The 25078-nt window shown below is 48.4% G+C and overlaps 1 protein-coding gene across 2 annotated transcripts in view; it reads left to right on the top strand.

The window, feature by feature from the left end:
* GAS7 (growth arrest specific 7) overlaps nt 1-25078 on the top strand; it is a 69613-nt gene that overhangs the window by 4020 nt on the left and 40515 nt on the right. The window contains exons 1-2 of one of the 2 annotated variants that reach the window (XM_084218326.1): nt 21256-21383; nt 24655-24778. In XM_084218326.1, the coding sequence (XP_084074452.1) occupies nt 21351-21383; nt 24655-24778 (157 nt within the window). In that variant the 5' untranslated portion in view covers nt 21256-21350. Of the gene's footprint in view, nt 1-21255; nt 21384-24654; nt 24779-25078 lie in introns of those variants that run through there. The other variant, XM_084218325.1, reaches the window with a different exon arrangement.

The raw sequence follows: 25078 nt of genomic DNA, 5'->3' as shown, positions 1-25078 counted from the left end.
CATTGATAACATCCCTCTCAAGCCTTCTTGTCTTGATGCTGAACAGTCCCAGTTCTTTCTGTCTTTCTTTGTGTGACAGATGCTCCAGACTCTTAATCATCCTCATGGCCCACTGCTGGACTCTCTCCAGTGTGTCCTTGTCTTCCTTATGTTGGAAAACCAAGTACAGTTCCTTACACTGCTGTAGACAGTAGGTTAATGGAGAAATGGTCCCTAAGCAGTATTTCCTGAGCATGAGAATCCATGGACCCTAGAGCAGTCCTGAAGACTGCTGTCAGTTTTGTTTGGTTTTGCTTTGGCTGAGCTTGCTCTGTGGAAGCAGCACCCTTCTGCAAGCTGAAGGGCTCAGGGAAGGAAGATCTTGTTGATCCATATCCTATGGAGTAGATACCATCAGCCTCAACCCTCACCTCTCTTTTGGTGATTAATAGCTATGGCAGCTGTGAGACCTGAAAATCAGGGATTTTCTGACCCTTTCCTCCCTCCTGTGTGCTTTATATTTTCGCCTGACCTTTTGACCATTGAGCAGAGCCCTACAGGGCCCCTCAGTACGAGACTGTCACAGCCCCAGGTTGAGCAATTGTCCTTCCCAGCCTGGAGCAAGAGGGAATCTGCAGATGCAGGTGAGGAGGTGTTGTGCACAGAGCCAGTGGAGTGTGGTGTGTGATGCACTGAGGGATTTCTCAACAGCTGCTCTTATCCCCAGGCTGGCTGCATCCTCACCCCAGCTGCATCAGGGTGCTTGGGATGATGACGTGTGGAGAGAGATCTGTACAGCTCCAGATGTGAGAGCAACCTGGCACAAGGCTCAGGTGCTCCAGTTTGTGACAACCTCTATGGAGCAGGGCAGCACAGATGAGGAAGTGGGGTAGGGTGTGTTCCAGGAGGTGCTTTGCATGGGACCCTCTTGAGAAACCTCTGTTGCGTCTGCTTTTTCCAGACAAGTGATTTTTGGAGTGTTGGAGAGATGTATCATTCAGTCGCATTTGCAAGTGGTTTCTTTGAAAACCTATTTTTGGCCCTTGGTTTTTTGTATTTGTAGTTAACTAGAAATCACTTATATAAGCAGCAGCAGCAGCAACATATGCAAATTTGCTGGAAATTGTCAGCACTTTTTATAGCTTCAGTCATCCCACAGATGTAAGTCTCTGTATGAAGCACAGCGTGTGCTTCCAGAATGGATGGAGGTGGCTCTGGAATCTGACTGAGCGAGCTGCCACTGATCTTATCTGCACTCCACAGCTTGATTTACCAGAACTCTGAGGCACTCAGGAAGGAATGGTGTGCTTCTCCCTGGTGCAGGCTTCACCTGCAGCTGTCAGGCAGATGGTTCATTGCTTCCACTGCTGTGTAATACTCACCTCACCTCAACCAGCCTGGTGGGGATGTGCAAACCTGGTGGAGGTTGTTGCACATCCAGCTGCAGGAAGCATGGCATGGCATGGCACAGATTGCTTCCTTCATGGTGCTTGTGGAGTCATAGAGAAAAAGGATGAAAGGAATGCACAGAAATTAAAATGCCTTTTATTTATTTATTTATTTTGTAGCAACAGAGGATTTCTGTGCTAAACTGCTCTCTGCCATCACGAGGGCTGTATGATGTGTGTGATATGTATTAAAAGGAAGGGTGTGTTGGTACCTGTTGCAACAGAGTTTTTCCCAGTGCACAAAGGAGAACAGAGTTGTGTGTGCACCTGGATGACTGTGGGTACCTGAGCCCTGAGCTATTTGTACAGGGTGTCCTTATCTGTCCTTATCTCCTGCACACAGCAGTGGTGCTTTGCTTTCTCAGAAGGTTCTTCTGCATCCTTGGAGTTTGTTGTCTCACTCTCATACCTCCACCTCCCCACTCAAAAATCTGCTTAACATAAAATTCATGAAGAGCCACAGGAACTGAGGGGATGTGTGATGATCTCAGGCACAGATGTGACTGCTGCCACTGCTTTTTTCCAAGGATCTTCTGTGGAGCAAGTAATGCTCCAATCTGTAGTCTTGGGTGCTGGGGAAGGAATCTGGTCTTTAATCTGGTGAGATAGAGCTGTGGGTGCTGCACCCAAAGAGTGGATGGCATCACTGCCAGGCTGGGGTGATCTATCTCCCATCTCCTGCCCAGGGGTGCTTGTGACACCCTCCTGAGTGTTCTGGCCATTCTGCTGCCCCTGGGAGATGCTGCTGGGGCAGCAACCACAGCTGAAATGGGCTGGCATTTCCCCTGGGGTGGAAGGTTGGTTTTCATTCTCTTGGTGCAGGACTGGCTCCCTAAGGAAGGCAGAGATTTGTGTGGCTGTAGGTGGAACGTGCTGTGGGTCTTGTCTCAGGGAAAAGGTGAAGTTCCCAAAATTCAGTGCTCACAGGTGCTGAGGCTGCTCTGCTCTGCGTTATTCAGCAGCAAACTGTTGTTCAAAGTGTTCATGAGAGAAGTGACAATGAGAATCCTGTGGTATTGCCTTGTGGTTTAGTTTCACACAGGCTTTTTTTCTCTGACTTTCTGTATTTTTTAGAGTTGAAACTTGTGATCATCTGACCACTGATATTTCTGGCAAATGTGAATGAAATCAAATATAAAAGGGTGAGGAAATTATGTTTTGCTGCCAGAAAATCGCTCTTTAATCAAGTTCTGAGGGAATTTAAAGCCCCAGGAGAATGAGAAGGGGATGTGAGGCTGCAGTTCACAATCCCTGTTATCCATCTAGCAATAACTGTCTTGCTCTGTTGAAGTTGCAGATAAAATGTAAAAACTGAATAGTACCAGAAATAGCCAAAATTTGTGCAGAGAGGGCTCTTAAAGACAGCTGTGGTATTTTTTTATGAGTTCTTGTGTCCCCTGCAGAAGTTGGGGTGTTGCAGAAGCTGGGCTCATAGGTGCTGCTTCTGCAGCAGGTGAGAACAGTCACACTGCTGCCCTTACAAAAATTGCATGGGACAGAATTTTTAAAGATGTTTTTCCTTTATCCCTAGCTAAAAGATGAAAAAGTGCCATGGAAGGCTTAAACTGGAATATCTCTTATGGCCTGTGGATTACAAAAAGAGTCTAAAAACAGTCTCCCTGCAGATGTCTGCCTTCTAGATGTGCAGGATTAAATCAGTTGCTGTGCACCTGCAATTTAAGGGTGGATTTAGAGCAACCATGAAAAATGTGGCTCATTTAAAGACTCACTTGAAGATTGCTTTGTTCCCTAAAGAATTTCCAGCTCATTCTGGGCTCTGAATGGGGCACATGTCCTGTAGGAAAATACAAGGGTGATTTCTGCAGCAGTAAATATGGGGAACTCAAGTCTCACTTTCTGCTTGAGTGCAAATTCCACCTTCAGTGCCTTGAGTGTTTTGCCACAACACCAGTGCTGAGTGTACCACCCAGCACTCCATACAGAATGGAATTTAAAAAGACACAGTAGGAATAAAGAGAAGATGCCAGATACTTACATTCTAATTACAAAGTTTTACTTTGGTGTCCTAAATGGAAAATTTGGCTCTGTAATCAAGACCAGAAAATTCTGGCAGCTTTGATAGGATTCTCTGCTTATTTCACTTTTACTTGTGGGATAATAAATGACCAGGTAGAATTAACTAGTCATTTAACTAACCAGATTAAACCTGTGTTTTATGCTCCATGATTCCTTATCTTCCATGGTTGCTTATGCCCATGAAGCACGTTATTTTCAGTATTGTGCCCCAGTGCTCATTAGCAGAATCTGAAGTGTCTGTGTTCTCAGGGCTTGTTTTTTGTTATTTTATTTTTGTTATTTTGCTGGCTGCTGACACCAAGTGCTATCCCAAAGATAGGGTATTGTCTGTTTTGGAGAAGCTCCACAATAACAGCAGCAGGTAGCATCTCTTTTGAAAATATTTGGGTCTGCTGCAGTTGTTTTCATCGTGGCCATGCTACAGCTCAGGGCAGGAGGAGTTTCTCTCTTTGTGTGTATTCCTCCTGTTCCCTCCATTGACAGCAAAGGGAGCCAGCCACTACTAACTTGTGTTTGGGGTGTTTGACATAAGGCACTGATATTTCTGTCTCTGATTTCTGACACTCCCAGGGAGCACTCATTTTGGGCAGCTTTCTCAGCATCCAGTGCTTCTGGACTGTGCCATGCTCCCTGTGCAAGGCAGGTTTGCTGAAGCCTCCCAAAATCTGGGGTGCAGTGGCTGCTCCCTGTGTGCTCATTTCCAGGAGCCTGCACAGCTCTGCCTTTGCAGACAGGGACAGAGGACTGGGCAAACCTGAGAGCAGCATAATGGAATTGAGGGTCCCCACACTCTGCTTTGCAAACTGTCACCAGTTCATGTCACTTCCAAGTGCCATTTGCCATATTTAATTACCTGTCACACTCCATTTTATTGGTATGAGCCCTTGAGTGTGCAGAACAGTGTGAAACCAGGGCCAACAGTTTGCTCAGCCCCTGTTTTCTGAGTTTGTGCTTCAGCTAGTGTTTGTCTCGAAAAATGTAAGTATGCTTAAGCGTATTTGGAATTTTTTATGTCACTCCACTGTTGAGAGGAGCTGCTGTGCAGGGTTGGTATGGGGCAGGGCTGTTCCCAGGTTTGCCCTGTACCTGCAGAGCAGGTGAGCAGGCTGAGTCTGTACACAGGGTTAGGCATGGCAGAGCCCCTTGCGTACCTGCCATAGCTGCAGGAGTGCACTTGTGATGGAAAGGGAGGGCAGGCTGTATGTACATTTTCCTGGGATCCAGACTCCCTCCCTGCTGTGGGCTCTCAGTACCTGCTGTGGTGACTGCCCTGGGGAGCAGTGCTTTTGCAGGCATATGGAATAGCAGAGAAAGCTTTTTGCTTGTACTAGTAATCCAGTTTTCCACATCACGCTATCAAAATAGCTTTTGTACTAGCCTAGTGCATCTGTGGTTTGCTTTTTTGCTGGCACATTCCAGAAAGGGGTGCCATGGGTTACTCAGGAGCTGCCACTCTGCATTTTGTGGAGTATATCTGGCAGCAGAACAGGCCAGCATCTTTTAACATCCACTTTTGTCAGCATTTGTGAGCAGTCCCCTCAGTGCTCAGCCATCAGCATGAAGTACTTTGGAGTTAATTTAGGCTGACTGACAGATGACTTTGGTCACTAATCTTTGAGCTCCTCAACAGGTGCAGATGCAAAGGTTGAAAATCTTTCTTTGAGACCTGTCTGGCATTTTTCCTACATTTGTGGTTGGTAAGAGTAGACTGTGCAGGCTGTTCTTGAGCCACAGATATTCCCACTGTGATGCTGGCAGCAAAAGCACCGTGGTCTTCCAGTGTTTGTTTGAGCCCTGGGTTTGTTTACTGCACAGATCTCTCAGGGCTTTCCCAGCTCTGTGGCACAGGAACAAAACCTTTCCAACTTTAACTCCTTTGCTGGCTATCACTTCATGTGCCCACATCCATCAGTTCTTTGCCTCTCTTTGCACTGTGGAAAAAGCCCTCAATAACAGGAAATTAGAAGTAATAAATCTTGGGAAGACCTGAGGTTTTGTATTGTAAAATGGATCGGACCAAGGTCAGTAAGGAAGGTGTGTGATGTTCCACAGAGGGTTCTGATGAGATAACCCATGATGTTCAGCAAAGAAGGGACATAGCAGATGTGAAAGCTGCAGAGGATCTGCCCTGCCCAGCGTTGCTGAAGCAGGGGCTAGCTGCAGGGCTCTAGCTCATCACAGAGACAGAAAGCAGGGCTGGAAATGGAGCCTGGAACGATCAGGCTGTCCCATAAGTACTGAATTTTCATCTTTGAAATGCCCTCTCACTCTCAGCAAGTCCATCAGAGGGTAAAAAGAAGAAAAGTGTGAGAGTGGGGAGGGAACAGAGGCACAAAAATAAGAGTCTCAAGCTGTCGATTTGATGTTCCCAAACTTGCCCTTATGTTTTACTTGGAATCACAGTAAAAACTTCCTTGAAATCTGCTAGCTCAGGGTTAAATGTCAATGTTTACTGCACCTGGCAGCTCAGCACTGCTCGTGGCTCCTGTTCACCCCCTTTCACCAGGGACAGGCCAAGCAGCTCTGAGACTGCTTGAGAAAAATGCAGCAGTGGAGTGGGGAGCATGGAAGGGGTTAACATGAAGCAGCTCCCTGGGCTGCTGAAAGAGCAGCTTTTGTGGAAGTCTGAGGGAAGGAACAAGGATCTCTGAGCCTGACATTGTTCGGGACATGATTTCAGTTATTACCTCCATGTGTAATACTTTGCATGGATTCCCAGCGTGTTTTGTTTGCTGTGTTGTTGTCTGTTCTTTGAAAACTGACCAGAGCTCATGTAAACAATTGTGTATAACCTGAACATATTTACAAGGCATTTCTCACTTTCCTGAATTGTCTGAATCACTGGCATCATCACTCAGACACATAACCAGACCTTGGTGGCTCACATTTGGTTTGAGGAAGACTCTTTTTGCTTCTGCTCTTTGCCTTCTGGCTTATCTAGTTCTTAATTTGTATAATAGTTTTTTCACTCCTTGTCTGCTTTTTTTCTCCTGGAATTCTTCATGGAAAGGAGTTTATGCTGTCACAAGCATACCTGTGATAGTTGGTCTGACAGCAGATACCAGCACTCCTGAGAGTACCACACAGAGCTGCTCGTGCCACCATGGCTACAACACTGCTATTGAATTTATTCTGTCATTCTGCTTACTTTGACTGGGGTCATCCATAAGCACTTTCAGAATGTTCTTTTAAATTGGCTGCCTGGATCTGCTTTGTCTTCCTGATCCTTTCTAATTCACTTATTTAGCCCTTTGCTCATGTTTCCAGATGAAACCCTGCAGTTGCTGTGTGCTGAAATGCTCCTCCTTGAGCCATTTCCACAAAACCACAAAGCCAGACCCACAGTGACAAGCTAGTGCAGCACAGGAGCAGTTCCAGTTGCTACAGAAGTGAAATTTGGTCGCAGAAGAGGCAGAGCTGGCAAGCTTTTGGTAGTGGGGTGGATGGAATAATTGGTACAGAGGAGTTTGGAGGAGAAAAATGGAGATGAGGAGTGACAGAGTTTGCAAGGGCTGACAGAGAATGAAGAATAAACAGAGTTTGGATTTGATACAGATATGGCAAGGTGCCATGTAGAAATTGCACAGAAGAGGAATTGTATTTCCAAGGGGTGAGCAAACGCTTAACTCAGAAAGGAACAGACAGAAACTGTTTGATAGACGTAGTTTGTTTTGTAGTCCTGAAGAACTGTGTGCAGAATTCAGTTTCAAAATGCTGCTGAGGGCTGGTGTGAGCAGCACACAGCTGAGCACTTCCAGCCCTGCCCATGTAATGAGCTGCCTGAGCAGCAGATTAGCTTCTACTGTGCCAGCTGCTGTATAATGGGACTAATTCATTACCCAAGGCCAAGTAATCACTCTCAATAGCAAGATTTAGAAGAGAGCCCATGACTTGTCTCGTTGCACTGCAGACTGCTGATGATCAGTGATAACTGAGACCAAATGAAGGCTGGGAATAACCTCCGTCTGTTACAGAATGAAGAACAGAACTTCAGGTATTTCCAGAAAGAAATCAGGTTTAAATCCTCTTTTGGACAATAATTTTGCAATGAACCTGAGTCACCAAACCCCTGGGCACAGTTCCTCTGAGCTGCAGGGTTTGGGGGCTCCCTCACCCCAGCTCCCTCCTCTGCTCTTGACCAGCACCATTTACTAAGGCTGAATATGAATCTTCAGCGAGGGACAAAGCTTTCCCTCAGTGCTTGCCAAAACCATAATCATGGGCCAGCAACATAATTCATCTCAGGGATGGGACTGTGGCAAATTCTGCTCTGCAGCTTGCTGGCAGTGCTGGGGAGGAAATTTTGCTGGTGCAAATGAGTGTTCCCAGCACATTGTGATGCCTTGGCCAGTGCTCTGTGTGTGTGCTCGTGGAACAGGGCATCTTCCAGCAGCATCTTCCAGCACATCTCTGTCACCCTCCATGTGAATCTGGTCAGTTTGGGGGTGGGACTGTCCCATCTTTGGGGTGAGACTCTGCTGGAGTAGGAGAGGAGGTGTGCTGGCCACGCTGCAGCCCCACACTGGGGACAGGGAACCCACAGATGGAGACCACCAACCACAAGTAGCATGTGAAAGGTGAGAGGAGCTGAGAACTGCTGAATGCTTCAGCTCTGGCTGCATTTTTTTACTCAGTTAGGTCAGAAAGCTTGATCACAGATCTCCACCCAGTGATGCTCAGGTCTTTATATCACAGCCTTCTAAGCTTGCACACGGTGATTTTGGTGACACATGGAATGAAGCTGGCTGCACTGAACAAAGCAGCTTTTTGCTGGGCAAGATGTGAGTCTCTGGAAATGCCTCTTTTGTGATTTTAGGATCAGAAATACACAAGCAGGAGTAGCTGTAGTCCCTGTGTTAGCACTATCAGTGCTCTGTGTGTGTGTCTGTGCTGTGTGCAGTGGTGTCAGAGCTGCAGGGCTGAACCCTCTCCTCCCTTCTGCTGCCTCCTGCAGCAGGAGCTCCAGTGCCCTGCCTGGGGTCAGAGCTGTGCCCTTGCAGCCTCTGAAAAGCCACTCAGAAGCTACAGACTGTTTCCAGCCTGGAGTCTGGCCCTGGAGTGAGCAAATCCCAATATTCCCTTCTGCAGCAGGGAATTTGCTTTTGCTCTCAGTGCTGGAGGATCCAAAGTTTGCCTGTGGGTAGAGGAAAGTGAGCTTGAGAATCTTTTACTCCTCCTTCCTCATGGCAAAGAAGTGTTCTGGGGAGCTTGATGTGACTTGCACATCCCTGCCTGTGCTGGGATGGGATGTTATAATATTCCTAAGGAGTACAATTGAATTACTGTTCATCACAATGTAGGACACAATTTTTTTCTCTCTTTTAAGCATTTTATTTTATTTATGATGTTGCCTTCCTTGACAACTTCCACAGTTTCTTCTTTAGGCGAGAAATTTATTTATAACTAAATAAAATAGATGCATTTATACATTTATAAATTCTTTATCATTGTTCATTTTTCCCCTCTCTCTGCTAGGCTGCAGCTCCAGCAGTAGTAAGGCAATATCTTCAGCGGAAGGAGTTAAATATACCACCCCAGAAAAGAGCAGGCCAGATCTGAAAGCTATTCCTGTAACACTAATTTTGATCTCAGCCCTGTTTCCTGTCTAAAGACTCTTCTCTTTCAGTGGAGATCATGAAATGTTGCATTAACAACTTTTGTTCAGAGCCTGCTGAGAAAATATCCTTCAGCTCCAGAGGTTCCCTCTCAGGAGCCCAGCCTGAGGAACAACAACCACAAGTTCCAGTGTAGTTTCAGTTCTCTATATTGTTAAACAGTATTATTCTGAAGAAAATAAAACACTGAAGTGTGCTGCCATTGTGTAGCAGAGTGGGATTAATTAGGCACTAGATTCAATACATTTAAGCATGCAAGACAGCTCCTGGAGGGAGGTCAAAACCAAGATAACCTCTCAGGTTTCCCTCAAATAAAACAGGTATTATTTTTCTTCACATGGTGAGATCCTGCAGCAAAAAAAAAAATTCCTTCTGTAATCCTTCTTCCCCTTAATGCAGTCAGTTACAGGAATGTGGAATGAGCAGCCCAGAGCTGCTGCAGCAAGAGCAGCACTGCCCTGCTGACCCCTCTGAAGGGCCAGTGAGGGTGGGAGAGGCAGGCACTGCTTTTTGGGGGCTGCAGGTGTGCACAGGCACGGCCATCCTGCAGCTCCAAGGCTGCTGGGAAGCTTTGACTCTTTCAATTCAGCAGCAGGCACAGGGCTGGGGTGGCTTCTATGTGGTGTGAGCTCCTGAGGCTGCCAAGCACCAGGACCTGTTCAGAGTGATATTGAGGGTGGGCAGAGGGGCCAGACCCTGCTGCCAGCCAGTGCCTGCCCTGTTCCCCTGTGTGGATGTGTCCTGTGCTGCTCTGGATGGGGGCTGAGCTGCTGGAGCACAGGAGGGAAGGTGGCACAGGTGGCACCAGAGGCAGACCTCAGCCTGGCCACTGACAGGGCTACTCCAGCAGGTTCTCTCCACCTCCTGGCACAGCAGTCCAGCCCTTCTGTGCAGCTGATGCAGGAGATGCTGATTTCTCCAGAGGGGATTGGTGTTGGTTTATGCCTGGCAGGAGCTGCCCAGAGCTCACCAGTGGAAAACTCCTGGGATGGGGTGAGCGAGGGCTCCTCCCTGCCTGATGTGTGTTTGGTGTCACTGATGTGTGTTTGGTGTCACTGATGTGTGTTTGGTGTCACTGATGTGTGTTTGGCTGGTTTATAGTCTCCAGAAGAGGAGCATTCACCAACCTCCTGGGCCAGGTGAGCAGCTCAGGGCAGAAAATGATAGACATGGCTGCAGTTTCTTCTTCTCTGCATGAAGCCAAGCAGCACACACGTCCTCAGGAGCTGCTGTGACCATCCTGCTGCCCCAGGAGCCAGCAGAAGTGCCAGCACAGGCTGTCCAGGGGCATGGCAGGGTTCTCATAAGCTCCAAGGGTTGTTTGTGCTGTTGTGTTCCAGCATGGACAGGTGAGAAGCCTTGGGGCAGGAACTTCTTAGTCCTGCAGACAAGAACAAGTTCATCCTTATTTCAAAAAGAACACTCTGATTTTTACAGCCAGCTGAGGATGACAAACTCCTGAGGTCAGAGTGTCCCAGTGCTTTTTCAGATGTCCAGGCTGAAGGAGCTGGGTTCTTTTTCTCCCTGGTGATCAGAGAGCACCTGCTCAGCTGAGGTCTGCAGTCCTGGGTGGAGGTGAGAGGATGGAGCAGCTCTGCCTGTGGATATGCTCAAACAGGCTCTATGGCAATCCCCACAAGGAACTGCTCTGAGATGTAGTTTTTGTGTCTTGCCAAGCTGTTCTTCTCTTGCTAAGTCAGAGAGCAGGAGCCTGAGGGTGTTGTTATCAATCTGGAGTTTGAATTCAGCATCTGTTCTGCATCCTCCTGCTTCTTTCCCGGGCATGAGGCCAAGGTTTGGTGTCCAGGAGGTGGGACCTGCCTGCAAATGCAGGGCTGTGCTCAGCCTCCCCATTCCCTCCTCCACAAACAAGGCTGCTGCAGCAGAGCAGGAAGGTGCAAATAGGATTTTTACAGCCCAGAAAGCAGCTCTTGGGTTTGAATTACATTTTCCCATTAATTAATTTATTTTTTTTACCCTACTTTGCATCTGTCTGAGCCCAGCACAAGTGTTCAGGCAGCTGGGTGCAGCACCACAGGTGTGACAGAGAGGTTCCCCAGGACTTCAGTGGAAGTCTCAGAAGGGAAGTAGCACAAACAGGGAGGTGCCCTGAGCAGGACAAGCTCCTGACAGAAGGGACCCTGTAGGAGCTTGGTGCTCTGGGCAATATCCAAAGAGTGTTTCCATGACTCCTGGATTAGCTGTACCAGAGGCTGTGCTGCAATAGTTTTTCATGCTCTTCATAGGGTAGCAGCTTGTGATCTGGAAATTATGACCATTTATTTTTTATGTTAAGTGCAGATTAAAAATGGAATTCTACCTTTTTCATGAAAGCATATGACTTAAAAACCCCATGGACTTAAAAATCCCCTCTAAAGTAGTGGAATATAATCAGCAGACTCAACAGAACTTTCTTGTTTTCCCTAGGTTTAATCTTTTTTTTTTTTTTTGCAGTCCTAGGCTTCAAAATACCTCAGCTGCAAATATTACTGTAATTCACATGCAAAAGCTTGCAGAGGTTCATGTGGAGAGGGTTTAGAGGCTAGGAATGATTTCTGTATGCCTCTTTGAGGTGATGGTGCAGGGTGGTGCAGGGTGGCCAGACAGCACCTTTGCTGTGATGATATTATTATTAAAGATTTTATTTTTGAATGCCATCAGAAAGATGGTACCACCCCCACCCCAATTCTGAACTTTCAGCTCCAGAAATTGATCTTTACCAAGCAGCATTTTCTTATTAGATCATGAGATTATTTCTATCAGGTTTTATTTTCTTTTTACTACATGATGTCATACTTTAAATAATGTTTCTATTTTCATATCAAGTGTGTCCATTCCAAGCCATGTCTCAGTGGAATGTCAGCATGGTGTAATCTTTGGGAACAGCTGCTGAGGACACGGATGTGTACCTCATACTCCAGTCACAGGCTCACTCCTTTGCTTCAGAAAGGCTGAATAATACCTACATCATTTCTTACAAATAGGTATTTGGTATTTTTTAAAGAAGTCCAACCTTTACTGTGGCTTTGATACCACCTCCATCCTGAACTTTCCCTTCTGCAGGTTAAATTCATTTTTCTCTCTCCTGTGAGGAAGGGGAAAATAAACCACCCTTTTTCTTTTTGGCAGATTGGTGACATATCCAAGACGCTCCCCTTTCATTCATTATTCCTGCCCTGTGATAAACTACTTTTTTCTCTTTCTGTTCAGGTCATTTTTTTCTAGATCTCTGGTTTTTACTCTCTTTTGGACTAGATTTTCCATGGATTCTCAGAGAAAATTAGCAAATGCTCTGAGATTTATGAGCCAGTTCTTCAAGTCTATCAATCTCAGGGTTCTCCCAAGTTATTCTTTCCCTATTGCAGGCTGAAATCTTTGTTGCTGCTATTAACTTGATGATGGAGGGCTTTATTAATAAATGACATTTTGTTGAATATCCTGAACATGGTCATTGAAGGGTAGCTCTCCTCTGCTGAGCTTCCCCTGGTTCTTTTACTTGGCCTTCCTCTTGATACACATTTATAAACTATTTCCTGTTGCTGTTAATGCTTCTCTGCTGATTTTATCTACTTCTGCGCCTACACTTCTCTGCTTGTCATAGGAATAACTGGCAGCTTTTTTTAATTTAAAAGGTTTCTTCTCTTACATGCTTAGTACCAAGCACAAAGGCTTCCCAGTCCCACTGACTTCTGATGTTTCTATATTACAATTATTCAAATTCACTGATGCAGTAACAGGTAATTATATGCTGTAATGGACATAGGAGGAAGACAGATATTGAAATCCCCAATTCCATAAACAAGATTAACTTGCTAGGTGTAGAGCAATCAAAGCAATAGATTTTCTTTATCTGCTTTGAGAGTGTGGTTTGATGAATGTGGAGTATGCAGCAGTGTCTGGACCATGCTGGAAATGCATCCTGTTGGCAGGATAGTCCCAGAGACTGAGGTGCCAGGCAGTTTTAAAATGGCCAATTTATTCATCATCTTTATCCAGTGAGTTGGGAGACTGGCTGGGAAAAGAGAGGGGGTGGAGGGGACCCAGTGACATTCATTCTGCTCTTCTGAGGATGCTCAGTTACTGCACAGAGCAAATTAAAATCCATCAATAACTCTTCCCAGGGATTTCCCCCTGCTGGCTTTTTTGGGGGCTATTTTCTTCTACTTGCACTTTTTCCAGGCTGAATATTGAATTGATATTTCCTGCATGTTTCTGCCTGCTCTGTTTTTTTCTGCATGCATCTGCATGTGCAGTTGGTCATGTCCCAGCAGCAGGTCTCCTGCTCAGCTGTTTCCCAGCCCTTTCCCTGAGGTCTGCCTTTTCCACCCCTCATCTCTTCAATCCTCCCCACCACCAGCATTGTGCTGCCTTAAATGTTATTCTGTGTTTATATGGACCAGGGCTGAATGAATTCCGCTGCACAATTGTGGTGACCTGGATATTCTTCTTCTCAGATGAAATGTTTGTATGGTGGAGGTTCATTAAGAAAAGCTAAAGCAGGAGAAGGTGATCTGAGCTCCCTTCAGTGTGTAGAGGGCCAGGAGCAGCAGCTGTGAGGACAAGAAACAGGTTTTTTACCTCAGAGGTGGGCCACTAATTAGAGGGTAAATGTGAACCAACTCTTTAATTTCAGCCAGAGATAAGAGGCATTCGGTTCACCAAGAACTGCCTGATCTGGTGGGATGTCTGCTCACATCACAGTCCTGGGAAGGTTGCATGTGGGAGAAACACACAGGTGTCCTCTGCTTGTGTCCTCCTCCAAATCAGAAGGGCCAGAAGGAGCAGAACCACTGTGCAGGAGTGCTGGAGCGGGGACAGCAGCTGCAGAGAGCTGCTGGTGCTGCTGGATCCATCAGAGCCAGCTCAGTTCTTTCCAGGAGCGCAGGGAAGAGGGGAGCACTCAGCTCCTGCAGAGTGCTGGAGACCCTCAGCTGCTCTGCCCACCAGGGTGCTGCTTTACCTGGATGTCACACCTGGGATGGCCTTGCTGCTAGCCCAGCAGACAGCTCTGGTGTGGCTGCCCACACCTGGCTGTGGGGCAGGATTGAGGCAGGCAGGCAGAGATACCTGTGCTCCTGCCCGAGCAGCCCCCAGGCTGGCTGAGCCTGCTGGGGAAGGGGATTTTCCTGAGGGACATCTCAGTCTCCTGGCAGGGCACTGAGGCAGCCCCACACTGGCATCCTCAGAGGAGGGGCCCCTGGAAATGCTTTATTAATTTCTGCAGATGCAGGAATTGGTGTCAGTGGGGCTGTCCCTGCCTGGCAGGAGCCTGCGAGGGGCACCAAGCACTCTGCACTGGCCTTCCTGTGCCACCCTGTCCTGCCAGCAGGCATGGGCACACAGCCCTGCTCTCAGAGCTGCCTGTCCATCTGCCTGTTTGTCTGTTTGTCTGTCTGTCTGTCTGTCTGTCTGGCCACAGCAGCAGGCAGGGCGAGCCACGGCTCCGTGCGGGAGCTCCCGCATCCTCCATCAGGCGTGCCAAGGGGGCAGAATGCCCTTCCTCCCGTGCTTTACTTTGTTGTTTGTTTGTTTGCTAGTTTATTAACATTTGTAGCAGCGGCAGAAGTGCAAAAACAGAGGCGGTGTGTCTGTGTGAGTGCATTGTGCTGCGGGGTTACAGCACAACAGCCGCATTCCCCACGCCTGAGAGAGATTACAGGGGAGGGCGCAGGAATGTGCATCTGGCAGCACTTTGTGTCTTGGCCATTTCACTGCTTTCTCTGCATCTGAGGTTCCCAAAGTTTTGGTCATGGAGGGCCATTTAATCCGGGGAACAGATTTCCTCTGCAGGGAAACGCCGTTCAAGAAGAATTGAGGGTGTTTGTGAGTAAAAGGTTGCGGCTTGAAAAAGTAGTAAGGCAGGGAGCTGCCCAGCCACAGCAACAGGAGGAAGCAAATTTCATTTTAAAGTAGAGGAAAGTGTAGCTATAATATGCCAAAAGATTGCTCATGGCCTGGGGCCAGGAACAGAATCTGAGCTAACTATTGCAATTTTGTTTAAATTTCATGGGGTTTTCGATAGTAATTATAATAAAATTATCAGAAATGCAGATCGTTAAACATAAGGTTCTCCGGCACCTCGTCCAACATTCTTCCTAAAACAGAGAAGATTAGTTAAAGTCTGTTTAAAAGTGGTTAAATAAATGAATGCCCTATCCCTGGAAGTGTCCAAGGGCAGGTTGGGCAGGGCTTGGAGCAGTCTGGTCTGCTGGAAGGTGCCACTGCCCATGGCAGTGAGTTGGAGTGGGATGAGCTTCCACGTCCCTTTCAACCCGAAGCATTCTGTGATTCTATGATAAATACAGACAACTAACTGGGATTATTCTTTGGACACTCTCAGAATGTCCTTTTATTAACTTCTCATGAGAAGAATACACTAGCTCAGGAGCTCTGACAAGATCTCCAGAAACCTGAATATGATGCTTTTGCTTCCTTTTCTAACTTATGGATACATTACTTGCTCCAGAATGCTTCTGTAAATTCATGGTTTTGGCAGATGACTGCAGCAGGGTTTGAGGTTGCTGTGCCTTAGCTCTGCTATGCATACTTGTGTGTGCCTGTGGGAGGGAGTCTCTATTTTAAGGGAGAATCCCTTCCTTCCTGAAAGGACACTAATTATTAGTTGTTATCAAGTGATTTTATTGTGTCTGGGAAACTGCAGAACCCAGCTTGCTAAAACCCTGATGATGTGTGAGAAATTGATCACACCAAGGCATACCCTAGCACAGATGGGAGAGAGGATGCTGGAATTGCATTCTTTGGAATTGCATCCAGCTGCTGGAATTGCAGAGGATGCAGCAGGAAGATTGCAGGACAGGTAGAGAGAGCACTCAGCCAGGCTGAGCTTCCTGCAGTGCACAGGCTGGAGGCCCCACGTTAAAACATTTGGCTTTATTCCCAGATGTTCCATTCCTCCAAGCCCAGCTGCACTCACAGGCACAGGAATTCCAGAAGGCAGCCACGCTGCCCAGCTCTTTGTTTGCCCTCAAGCCAGCTGAGGGTGACTTTTCTACCCCCCTTTTTCATGCCACAGCCCAGGGAGGGGGTTCAGACAGCAAATTAAAGTCTGTGGGAAGTTTCTTTTTTTAACTGCTTGCAGTCAGCCTTCCAGGGCAGAGCACCTGGAGCAGGCAGCATGCCCCCAGCTCCCTGGCTGCCTCTGACCATCTCTGCAGTCACTCAGGGAGGGATTTGTCCCCACAGCAGGTCATTCCAAACTGGAGACAAGCAGTAATGCTGCAGCTGGCTTGCTCTGGGCTTGTGACTCTCTGTGCTTCTGGGGGTGACTCTGGCAGTACAAGGTTTGCTCAACAATGGCCCTGTTGTCCCCAGATGGCAGAACAAGGCTGCTCTTCAGAGCTTGGCCCTGGTGCTCTGCCTCATACCAGATGCTGGTGTCAGAGACAGAGTGGCACATCCCTCCTGAGAAGGGTGAGGCTTGTAAAAAGCCTTCTCTCTCCAGGTTTCCCACAGCAGAGTCTCAGGCATCCAGTTTTGGGAAGAAAATAACTTAATAATTGAGTGGTACAGTGCTAGAAGCAGCGCTGGGGAGAGACCTTGACCTGAGAGGCCTGACCACCCTTTTGGTGAAGAAATTTTTCCTGATATTGCAGCAGTCTGTCTGCAGGGCCCCTCACTGGCTTTCCAGGGCCATGCTGTAGAAGCTGCATCCAGCATCCTTGTGGCTGCCCAGTGTGACCAGCCACAGCTATTTTCCTGTGCAGTGTCAGTCTGGCCATCACCTGGCCGTGCCTGGCTCAGCTGGCTACAGGAGAGGGGCTTCTCAAAGAGAATTGGACAGATTTGTCCATTAAGTGACTTGTTTATTAGCATAGCAGGGGAAAACAACTGTGTGTTTTCCTGGGGGTGATTCCTGAGCTCCCTGTGGGTGCATTGTGGTCACTGTGTTCTGGATGGGCTTTCTCAGAGCAGACACTACTCCCATCTGGCTGTCCATGCTCTTTGGCACCTGGTGAGAGGTGCCCTTCTTGGTTGGCCTTGCAGTGCCAGATCTCTGCGCCCTTGTCACAAAGTGCTGAATGCTGTCACCCCCTGGGAGCACCCAGAGGAAGGAGCACAGGAAAGGGAGCAGAGCTCAGGCAGAGCAAGAAGCAGAGAAGGCTGACAGCTGGGCTGTCCTTTGCAGGCTGCTCTCACCCTCCTGCTCACTTACCACTCCCAAAATCCCTGCCATCAAAAGCTTTTTATTGTCTCTTTGCTAACCACCCTCTTCAAACCAGGGCCCCACTCCCACTGCTCTTTCTCCACGCTGAATCTCAATCCTGCCATCTTTTATGCTTCCTGCTTCTTACACCTGCCTAGCATCCCTCCTCAGCCAAGCCCCAGTGATTGCTCCAGCCAAGCACTCCCTGAGCTGCTGCTTTGCCAGGGAGTGAGCATCGTCTGCGGCAGGATCTGGAGCAGACCTGGTGCCAGGAGTGCCACGTCGCCCACCACGGGGGCCAGGCTCAGCTGCAGCTCCCTGCTGGGACCTCTCCCAGTCTGGCACACGGCTCTGTGCACCAGGCACACCTTGGGAAGGAAGGGAGAGGGCTAAGCTGCGCTGGAGTTGCTCAGATTTTTCACTCCTGGTTTGACAGCCTCTATTTTGAAGGGGTCAGGATGGGATTTACAGGTCAGAGCGTTTCTCTTCCCACACATTTTGGTCTCTCACACAGCACTGAGGCAGAAAACATCACCCACTCCATCTCCTTGGGTCATGTACCTTCAGAAACAGCTTGTTTCTCCCTCATTTATGGTAGTGATGGAGAAAAATATCCTACTCCCAGAAGGCTCCTTGTGTGCTAACACAGTGCTTTCCATGTACATTACATTGCAGCAGAGTCCTGGGCACATGTGCCACAGCCAGGGACCTGGCTGGTGACAAGGGAGGCTTTTGGCAGCTGTGGGTCTGGCTGGGGACCAGGCAGAGCCGAGTGGGAAGCATGCACACTGTGTTCCAGAGCCAAACCAGGCAGAGAGGAGTGCAGAGATATGGGAGAGCTGGCCAATCTTCCCTCCTCAGCAGCCACCATCAGCTGCTGGGAAGGTGGCAGAGGTGGCATCGAAGGAAACAGAGGTGGCATCGAAGGAAACAGAGGTGGCATCGAAGGAAACAGAGATGGCATCCAGGGAAACAGAGATGGCATCGAAGGAAACAGAGATGGCATCCAAGGAAACAGAGATGGCATCCAGGGAAACAGAGATGGCATCGAAGGAAACAGAGATGGCATCGAAGGAAACAGAGATGGCATCGAAGGAAACAGAGATGGCATCCAAGGAAACAGAGGTGGCATCCAAGGAAACAGAGATGGCATCGAAGGAAACAGAGGTGGCATCCAAGGAAACAGAGATGGCATCCAAGGAAACAGCAGCTGCAGGGAGATGCAGGAGTTATTTAGGAAGAAGAAGGAGCGAAGCAGAGTGGCATGGCACAGAGGAAGCTTATTAGCACAAGGAGGTTTTTAAAACTGGGAGGAATGCGAGCTGCCCAGCTGAAGGGGAGTGTGGGTGTGTGCTGGGCATAGTTCAGCACACAGCTTCAGCCTCAGCACTCTGAGATGCTCTAACCCAGCACAGGAGGAGGACTGGCCCCTCTGGGAACACGCTGGTGGCACAGGAGGCTGTGCCCAGAGCAGAGGAAGGGCACAGCAGGGCTGCAGGGCAGTGGCACGGGCAGGGCCACCCAGGGAGGGTGACTTGTCCCCAGCAGAATGTGCCATCCTATTCAGCCCGAGGGGAGCTGTGCTGGTTGCCATGACAACCAGCACGGATCATATGACCCGTTCCACTTTCTATATATAAGTCTGTTTCACACAGTGTATGTGACTCCATGGAAACCAAATGTTGAGCAAGAAAGATTGCATAAAAATGAACAAAATACAGAATGACTCAAAGGACGAGGCAGAGAGGCTGTGGGTAGGGCTGAGGGGTTTGTGGGTGCCCCAGACCTTCTCCTGAGCCAGGGCACAGGCTGGGACAAGCATCAGACCCCTCTTCTTTAACTGTACCGTACAGCACCCTCCAGCACCTAAGGGGGCTCCAGGACAGCTAGAGAGGGACTTTGGAGTGACAGAGAGCAGGTTTGGAGGAGCTTTTAGGAAGAAATTCTTCATTCTGAGGGTGGGAAAGCCCTGGCACAGGTTGCCTAGAGAAACTGTGGCTGCCCCATCCCTGGAATTATCTAAGGTTGGGTTGGACAGGGCTTGGAGCAGCCTGGGATAGGGGAAGGTGTCCCTGCCCATGGCAGGGGGTTGGAATGAGGTGAGCTTTGAGGTCCTTTCCAGCCCAAACCATTCTATGATTCTGTGGTTCTGCCTTTTCTGCACCAGGACTGACACGCACCTTTCAAAGCTCAGCGATGACACAAACTGCAGTTAGGCAGAAAGATCAGCTCAGCTGTCAGTGCAGAACAAGCTGTTCCCCACAGCACAGGGGCTGCTCTGGGACAGATCCCTGCAGGGAGTTTCCCTCCATAGTTTGCCCATTTTTCTGTCACCAGTGATCCCCCAGCACTGCAGAGCAGCTGCTTGTTTGGGCACTGTGCCTTTCCTTGTGCTGCTGGGTCTGCAGGTGTGACTGGACAGGTGGCAGCAGCAGGTGGGTGTGCTGATGCTGCCCTCCAGCCCTGTCCCACAGCCAGAGGCTCCTCTTCATGTGCTCCAAGGCTGCATGCTCTGCTGAAATAGGATCATAAAATCACAGGAGAATTTAAATTGGAAAGGGCTTTTGGAGGTTGCTGGTCCAACGTCTTGTTCAGAGTTAGATCAGGTTGCTCTAGGCCTGAACTTGTGGTTTTGGGATTGTTTTGCTTTCCTTTCCCTGGGGTTGTGTGTTGGGAATTGCCCCTGGTCTGAGCTGTGTTGGAGCACTGTGCAAGCCCATACATCTTCAGGGAGCTCAGGCTTGTCAACACACAGATGTTTCCTCCCTATGATCCCTCTTTGAAGGAGAATGGGGATTTCCTGCAGTTTGAAAATGGGAAGTCATTTTCCTCTATTGAGCAAGGCAGAACTTGCCTCAGGGTCAAGTCATCATGGATTGAACTGATGTGTGTTACTCCCTGTTACCCCACTTTGCTGCATAAAACTCTCTTTGGCTTTTTTCCACCACTGGAAGAGAATCACAATGCCAAGGGCTTTTCCAAAGGAACAGAATGAGTTATGCTGCTGCTGACTTGATCAAGAGGACTAAGAAAAAAAGGAAAAAGAGAACAGTCAGAAAGTCAGAAGAGGTGGAGTGGGAGAGGCACTCTCCACCTCCCTGCTGGCCCAGCCAGACAGAAAGTGTCAGAGCTCTGACAGGCAGCCCCTGGCTGCTGCTCCTCTCCAATGAAGCATCCAGGATGTCTGACCCTTGCAGACCATCAGTGTACAGCAGCACACAGATCAAACAGTATTTCCTGGTCAGGGTTGTGGCGCTCTGGGGTGGCTCTGTGTCCCACACAGGTTGTCTTCTTCTTGGCATCTCTGGCCCAGTGCCCATGGATGCAGGGGAAGAAGCACAGGGAATGGTCAGGTTTGTGTGCTCTGACCTGAACAGCAAATCCTTCTGTCTCTTGTCACTGCTGCTCTCCTGGATAAGGGGAGTTAAACCCACAGATCTGTTGTTATTCCATGTGCTTGCCTTTGCTATCTCTCTCTCTCTCATCTCTCTTTGGTGCTGAAGAGCACCAGTGCCCTTTCTGCAAGAGCTGCTCATTTCTGTTTCCTCTCTGCTGTGCATTTATCTGGAGAATTCCATCCCTGTGTTTCTGCAGGCAGCAGACAAAAACCATCCCTTGTCAAGTAGAACCAGACCTGTTGGGTGGCTGGCTCTTGTATGTTCCCCTGCTACACAGAATTCTGATCCTAGGAAATCTCGTGGGAGAGAAGTGCTTGTGCTGTTGGGTTTTGATGTTTGGTGAGACACTTTGATCCCTTTTGCAGCCACCCAGTGCAGATGGAGGAGGATTTCACCGGGGTCACACGTTCGCTGCCCACATTGTTCAGGTTTCCTGTTTCCTCGAGCATGTGTTGCAGACATCCTTTGTGGGTCCAGATTTGCCTGTCCAGCACCACGGTGACAGCAGCTGGTGACACTTCCAGCAGTGACAGTGAGGGGAGTGGCCTGGACGTTTCTGAGCTCAAAGGCGCTGTGGGAGTTGGGAGGTTTAGAAAGCAGAAGGGACTGCAAGCCCACCCAGCCTGAGCTGGGGCAGGGGTGTCGGGCTCCTGCCTTTTTCTCTTTATTGGAATACAGCAGAATTTCTAGAAAGAGGCACTTAATCTTGATGGAGGAACCACAAGAAGTGCACAGCTCCCTGGTAAGCCCTGATACTTATCCTCATGATTGGCAGATTCTTTTTAAGCTGAGCTTTCCTTCAGCTTCCAGTCCCTGCCTGCTGCTCTCTCCTAGCTGGTTTGCAATGCTCTCTGCTGACACCTTTCCTCTCCATGCAGACACCCTCTGTTGTAATTTACTATTCTCAGAAATTATCCTGGCAATAATTCCACTAAAACAGGAACAAGAAATCAAAGTAACAGTCCAGTCTTGCTGATCTAAGGAAGGGGTGCATCTACACATGGGTACCTCCAAGTCCATGTGGCTGGGGGCAGGGGTGCCCTGGTGGGAGCTGGCTTTGGGAGAGCTCTGAAGCTTGTCTGTGCTGCTGTGCCAGATGTGGAGCTGTGCCAGATGTGGAGCTGGCCTGGAACAGTCTGCCAGTCGCCTGTGCAGTCCCATGGCCCTGTCCTTGCTGTGTCCCAGCAGCAGGATTGCCTGTCCTCACATGCCAGGGTAACCAAAACTTGTCCCACAGAGGTGTGCAAACACAGTCCTGGTTTAGCTGTGCTGATGAAAGAAGGGGCTGCAGATGGAACAGGGCTGTGCCTGCTGAGAAAAACAGAGCAAGAAAATCTCTCCTTTTCCTCAGATCTCCTGTTTTGGCAGAAAAGGGACCAGGTGCTACCCACGATGGCCTCTCTGGCACTCTCATTTCTGAAAGGATGCCTTGCTGAGTGTGCCTAAACTAGGAGGTGCTTAATGCATTATAATGCCCAGGCCCATGGGCATCTATCCCAGATCTTATCTATGCCAGGAGGAGAATAGGGCTTGTAGTGGTATGGTAAGGGGGAATGGCTTCAAACTTAGAGAGAGTAGGTTGAGATTAAGACATTAAGAAGAAATTCTTTACTGTGGGGGTGGTGAGGCCCTGGCAAAGGCTACCCAGAGAAGTTGTGGCTGCCCTTGGATCCCTGGAAGTGTCCCAGACCAGGCTGGGCAGGGCTTGGAGCTTGGGACAGTGGAAGGTGTCCCTGCCCATGGCAGGGGTGATGAATGAGATGATCTTTAAGGTCCCTTCCAATCCAAACCAGTTGGTGATTCTGTGATTCTCCGAGGAAACCTGTTTGAAGTCGAGTTTTGTTCCTCTCTTCCTCCCCTATGGCATTTTCAGTTCCTCTTTCCCCCTAAATCTGCTGTAGGAGTTGGAATCCAAGTGTTGTTGGGAGGGGATTGCACTGGGACCAGTTAGGGGCTCTAACACAGCAGTGGTCATAGCATCCAGTGGATCCTCCTCTGCAGTCTCCATGGGGGGATCAGTCCTGCCTAACAGTGGGCTGAGGCACATTCCTGTCTAAAACAAAGGGAAGGGATCCACACACACTCCCTGGTGTCTTGCTTTCAGCTGAGGTGCAGTTAGTTTTCTTCCTAGCAGCTGGCACAGCGGTGCTGAGTTTGGATTTAGCGTGAGAATAATGTTGATAACACCCTGATGTTTTAGTTGGTGCTCAGCAATGGCCAGGACAGCTGACCCACATTGTCCAGAAGGGTACTCCACACCACAGAATGTCATAAACTGGGGGAGCTGGCTAGGAGGGGCTGAATGCTGCTCAGGGAAGGGCTGGGCATGGCTGCTCAATTGTACTGTGCATCACTTGTCTTTCTTGGGTTTTATTCCTCTCACTTTTTGTTTCCTCCTGTTTCTTTGTTATTATCATCATTATCATTATTATTATCATTATCTTTTACTTTATTTCAGTGATTAAACTGTTCTTCTCTCACGAATTTTACTTTTTTTTCTGCTGCTCCTCCCTGTCCCAGGGGTGGGAGGCAGGGAGTGGGTGGCTGTGTAGTGCTGAGTTGCTGGCTGGAGTTAAACCACAATGCTTTCACATAAAAGCAAACTGTTTCCCCATTGTTTGCAAGAACTTCAGCATTTGGCAGTGCTGAGATTCCCTCTTGTCTGTCATTGATAGAGACTGCTGTGCTCACAGCATTCTTCATTGGCAAAATCAGGAGCAAAGGTAGAAATAAAAAAACAGAATTAGCACTGCAAAACATAATGCTTGTATGATTTTTGAAGTGATGCACATTTTGGCAGGGACTGCAGCTGAAACACTGGGTTAACTTTGCTTTTTATACTGTTTCCATCCAACTTTTGCTGGTGTTTGCTGCATACCATCCCCATCTGTCTCTTGGCTTAGCCTTTGTTTGAGAAGACAGCCATGGCACTCACCTGTGAAAGAGCTCTGCTTTTCCTGCAGCCCAGCAGACACACATGAAGCACACTGAAAATGGGACTGGAAGGATCTGGGGGCAATTCAGAGCTTCCCTTAAGCAAACTGCTAATATCTGTCCTTGCAGGGCTCTGCTGCTGACTGCACAAAGTGGAGGAATACCATGGGCTCCTGAAGGGATCTGAGCTTCATGGTGACCTGCTTGGCACATGGAGTCACTGTAGGATAAAACTAAGGAGTAGGAGTAGTGGGAAAGGAGGGACTTCAGCTCCTAAAGGGAAAGAAGGGGTTGGGTACAGAAATGGGAAGTGTGCAGCAAAAATGTGGGAAATCTGGATCTTCTGGAACAGAACCCAGGGCTGGATTCCCCCAGCTCCCTCTTTGTGAGGTTTTCATGCACAACAGAGATTGTCTGGTGTATCTTTGTTGTTTTCAAGGCCAGATATCCATAAAGGAAATAAGAGGGAACCAACCTGCTGCTGTATCCTTCCAGAGCTGGTACACTCCCACACTGCAGAGTTTACTTTTCCTCAGTGTGCTTTTGCAAACAGTAGCAGGGGACCAATAATCCCATGGTGGAGGAGCTGTGCCAGGATTTGTTCCAGTACTCCTCAGTTTACTGGGAGAGGGTCTGGTTTTGTGGTTCAGGTGATGGTGCCTCTGTCAAATGAATGGTGACAGCACCTCCATGATCACTGCTTTGACCCACTGCTATGTCCATGGGAAGGTAAAGGAGGGCCAGATGCCTGCCTCCCTTTCTCAGACGCTGGATCATTTCATGCTTTGCATTTTTTTGCTCAGCCAGAGTCCTTTTCTTAGACAGCTCCATGTGCTCTTGGGACATTAAATACAGGGGGTTCATTTCTGTCCCAAAGGCTGATTTCTCCAGGGCAATGTTGCTTCCTGTTCTGGATGAAGCTAGCACAGATGAAGGGAGAAATAGACTGAAATTCTCTGGGTGTATTGGAATCTGTAGAATGCCAAACCACATCATTTCCTTCCAGCTGTGTGTCTGGTTAGACTTCACATTATTTAGATATTGACTTAATAAGTTGGATTTTTTTTTTCTTTTCTCAGCAGAAACCCCGAAAGGCAACTCCTCAGCCAGGAGAAGACACCTTGAACGGGCACCTTCCCCCAGGCTGGCAGAGCTACATGTCTCCCCAGGGCCGCAGGTACTACGTGAACACCTTCACAAATGGTAAGTGGGGGTGGCTTTTTATTGTGTTTGGGTTCCCCCCAGATGAAGGCAGGAATGATGAATCTGACTCCATGTGCTCAGAAGGCTGATTTATTATTTTATGATACTATATTATATTAAAGAATGCTGTACTAAACTATACTAAAGAATACAGAAAGGATACTCACAGAAGGCTAAAAAGATAATAATGAAAACTCCTGACTCTCTCCAGAGTCCTGACAGAGCTTGGCCCTGACTGGCCAAAGAGTGAAAACAACTCCCAGCAGAATGCAATGGAACAATCACCTGTGGGTGAACAAT

The sequence above is a fragment of the Fringilla coelebs genome, assembly GCF_963513975.1.
Source record: "Fringilla coelebs genome assembly, chromosome: 19".
Lineage (NCBI taxonomy): Eukaryota > Metazoa > Chordata > Aves > Passeriformes > Fringillidae > Fringilla > Fringilla coelebs.
The sequence above is the reverse complement of the archived record's forward strand: the minus strand, read 5'-3'. Positions and strand labels throughout refer to the sequence as shown.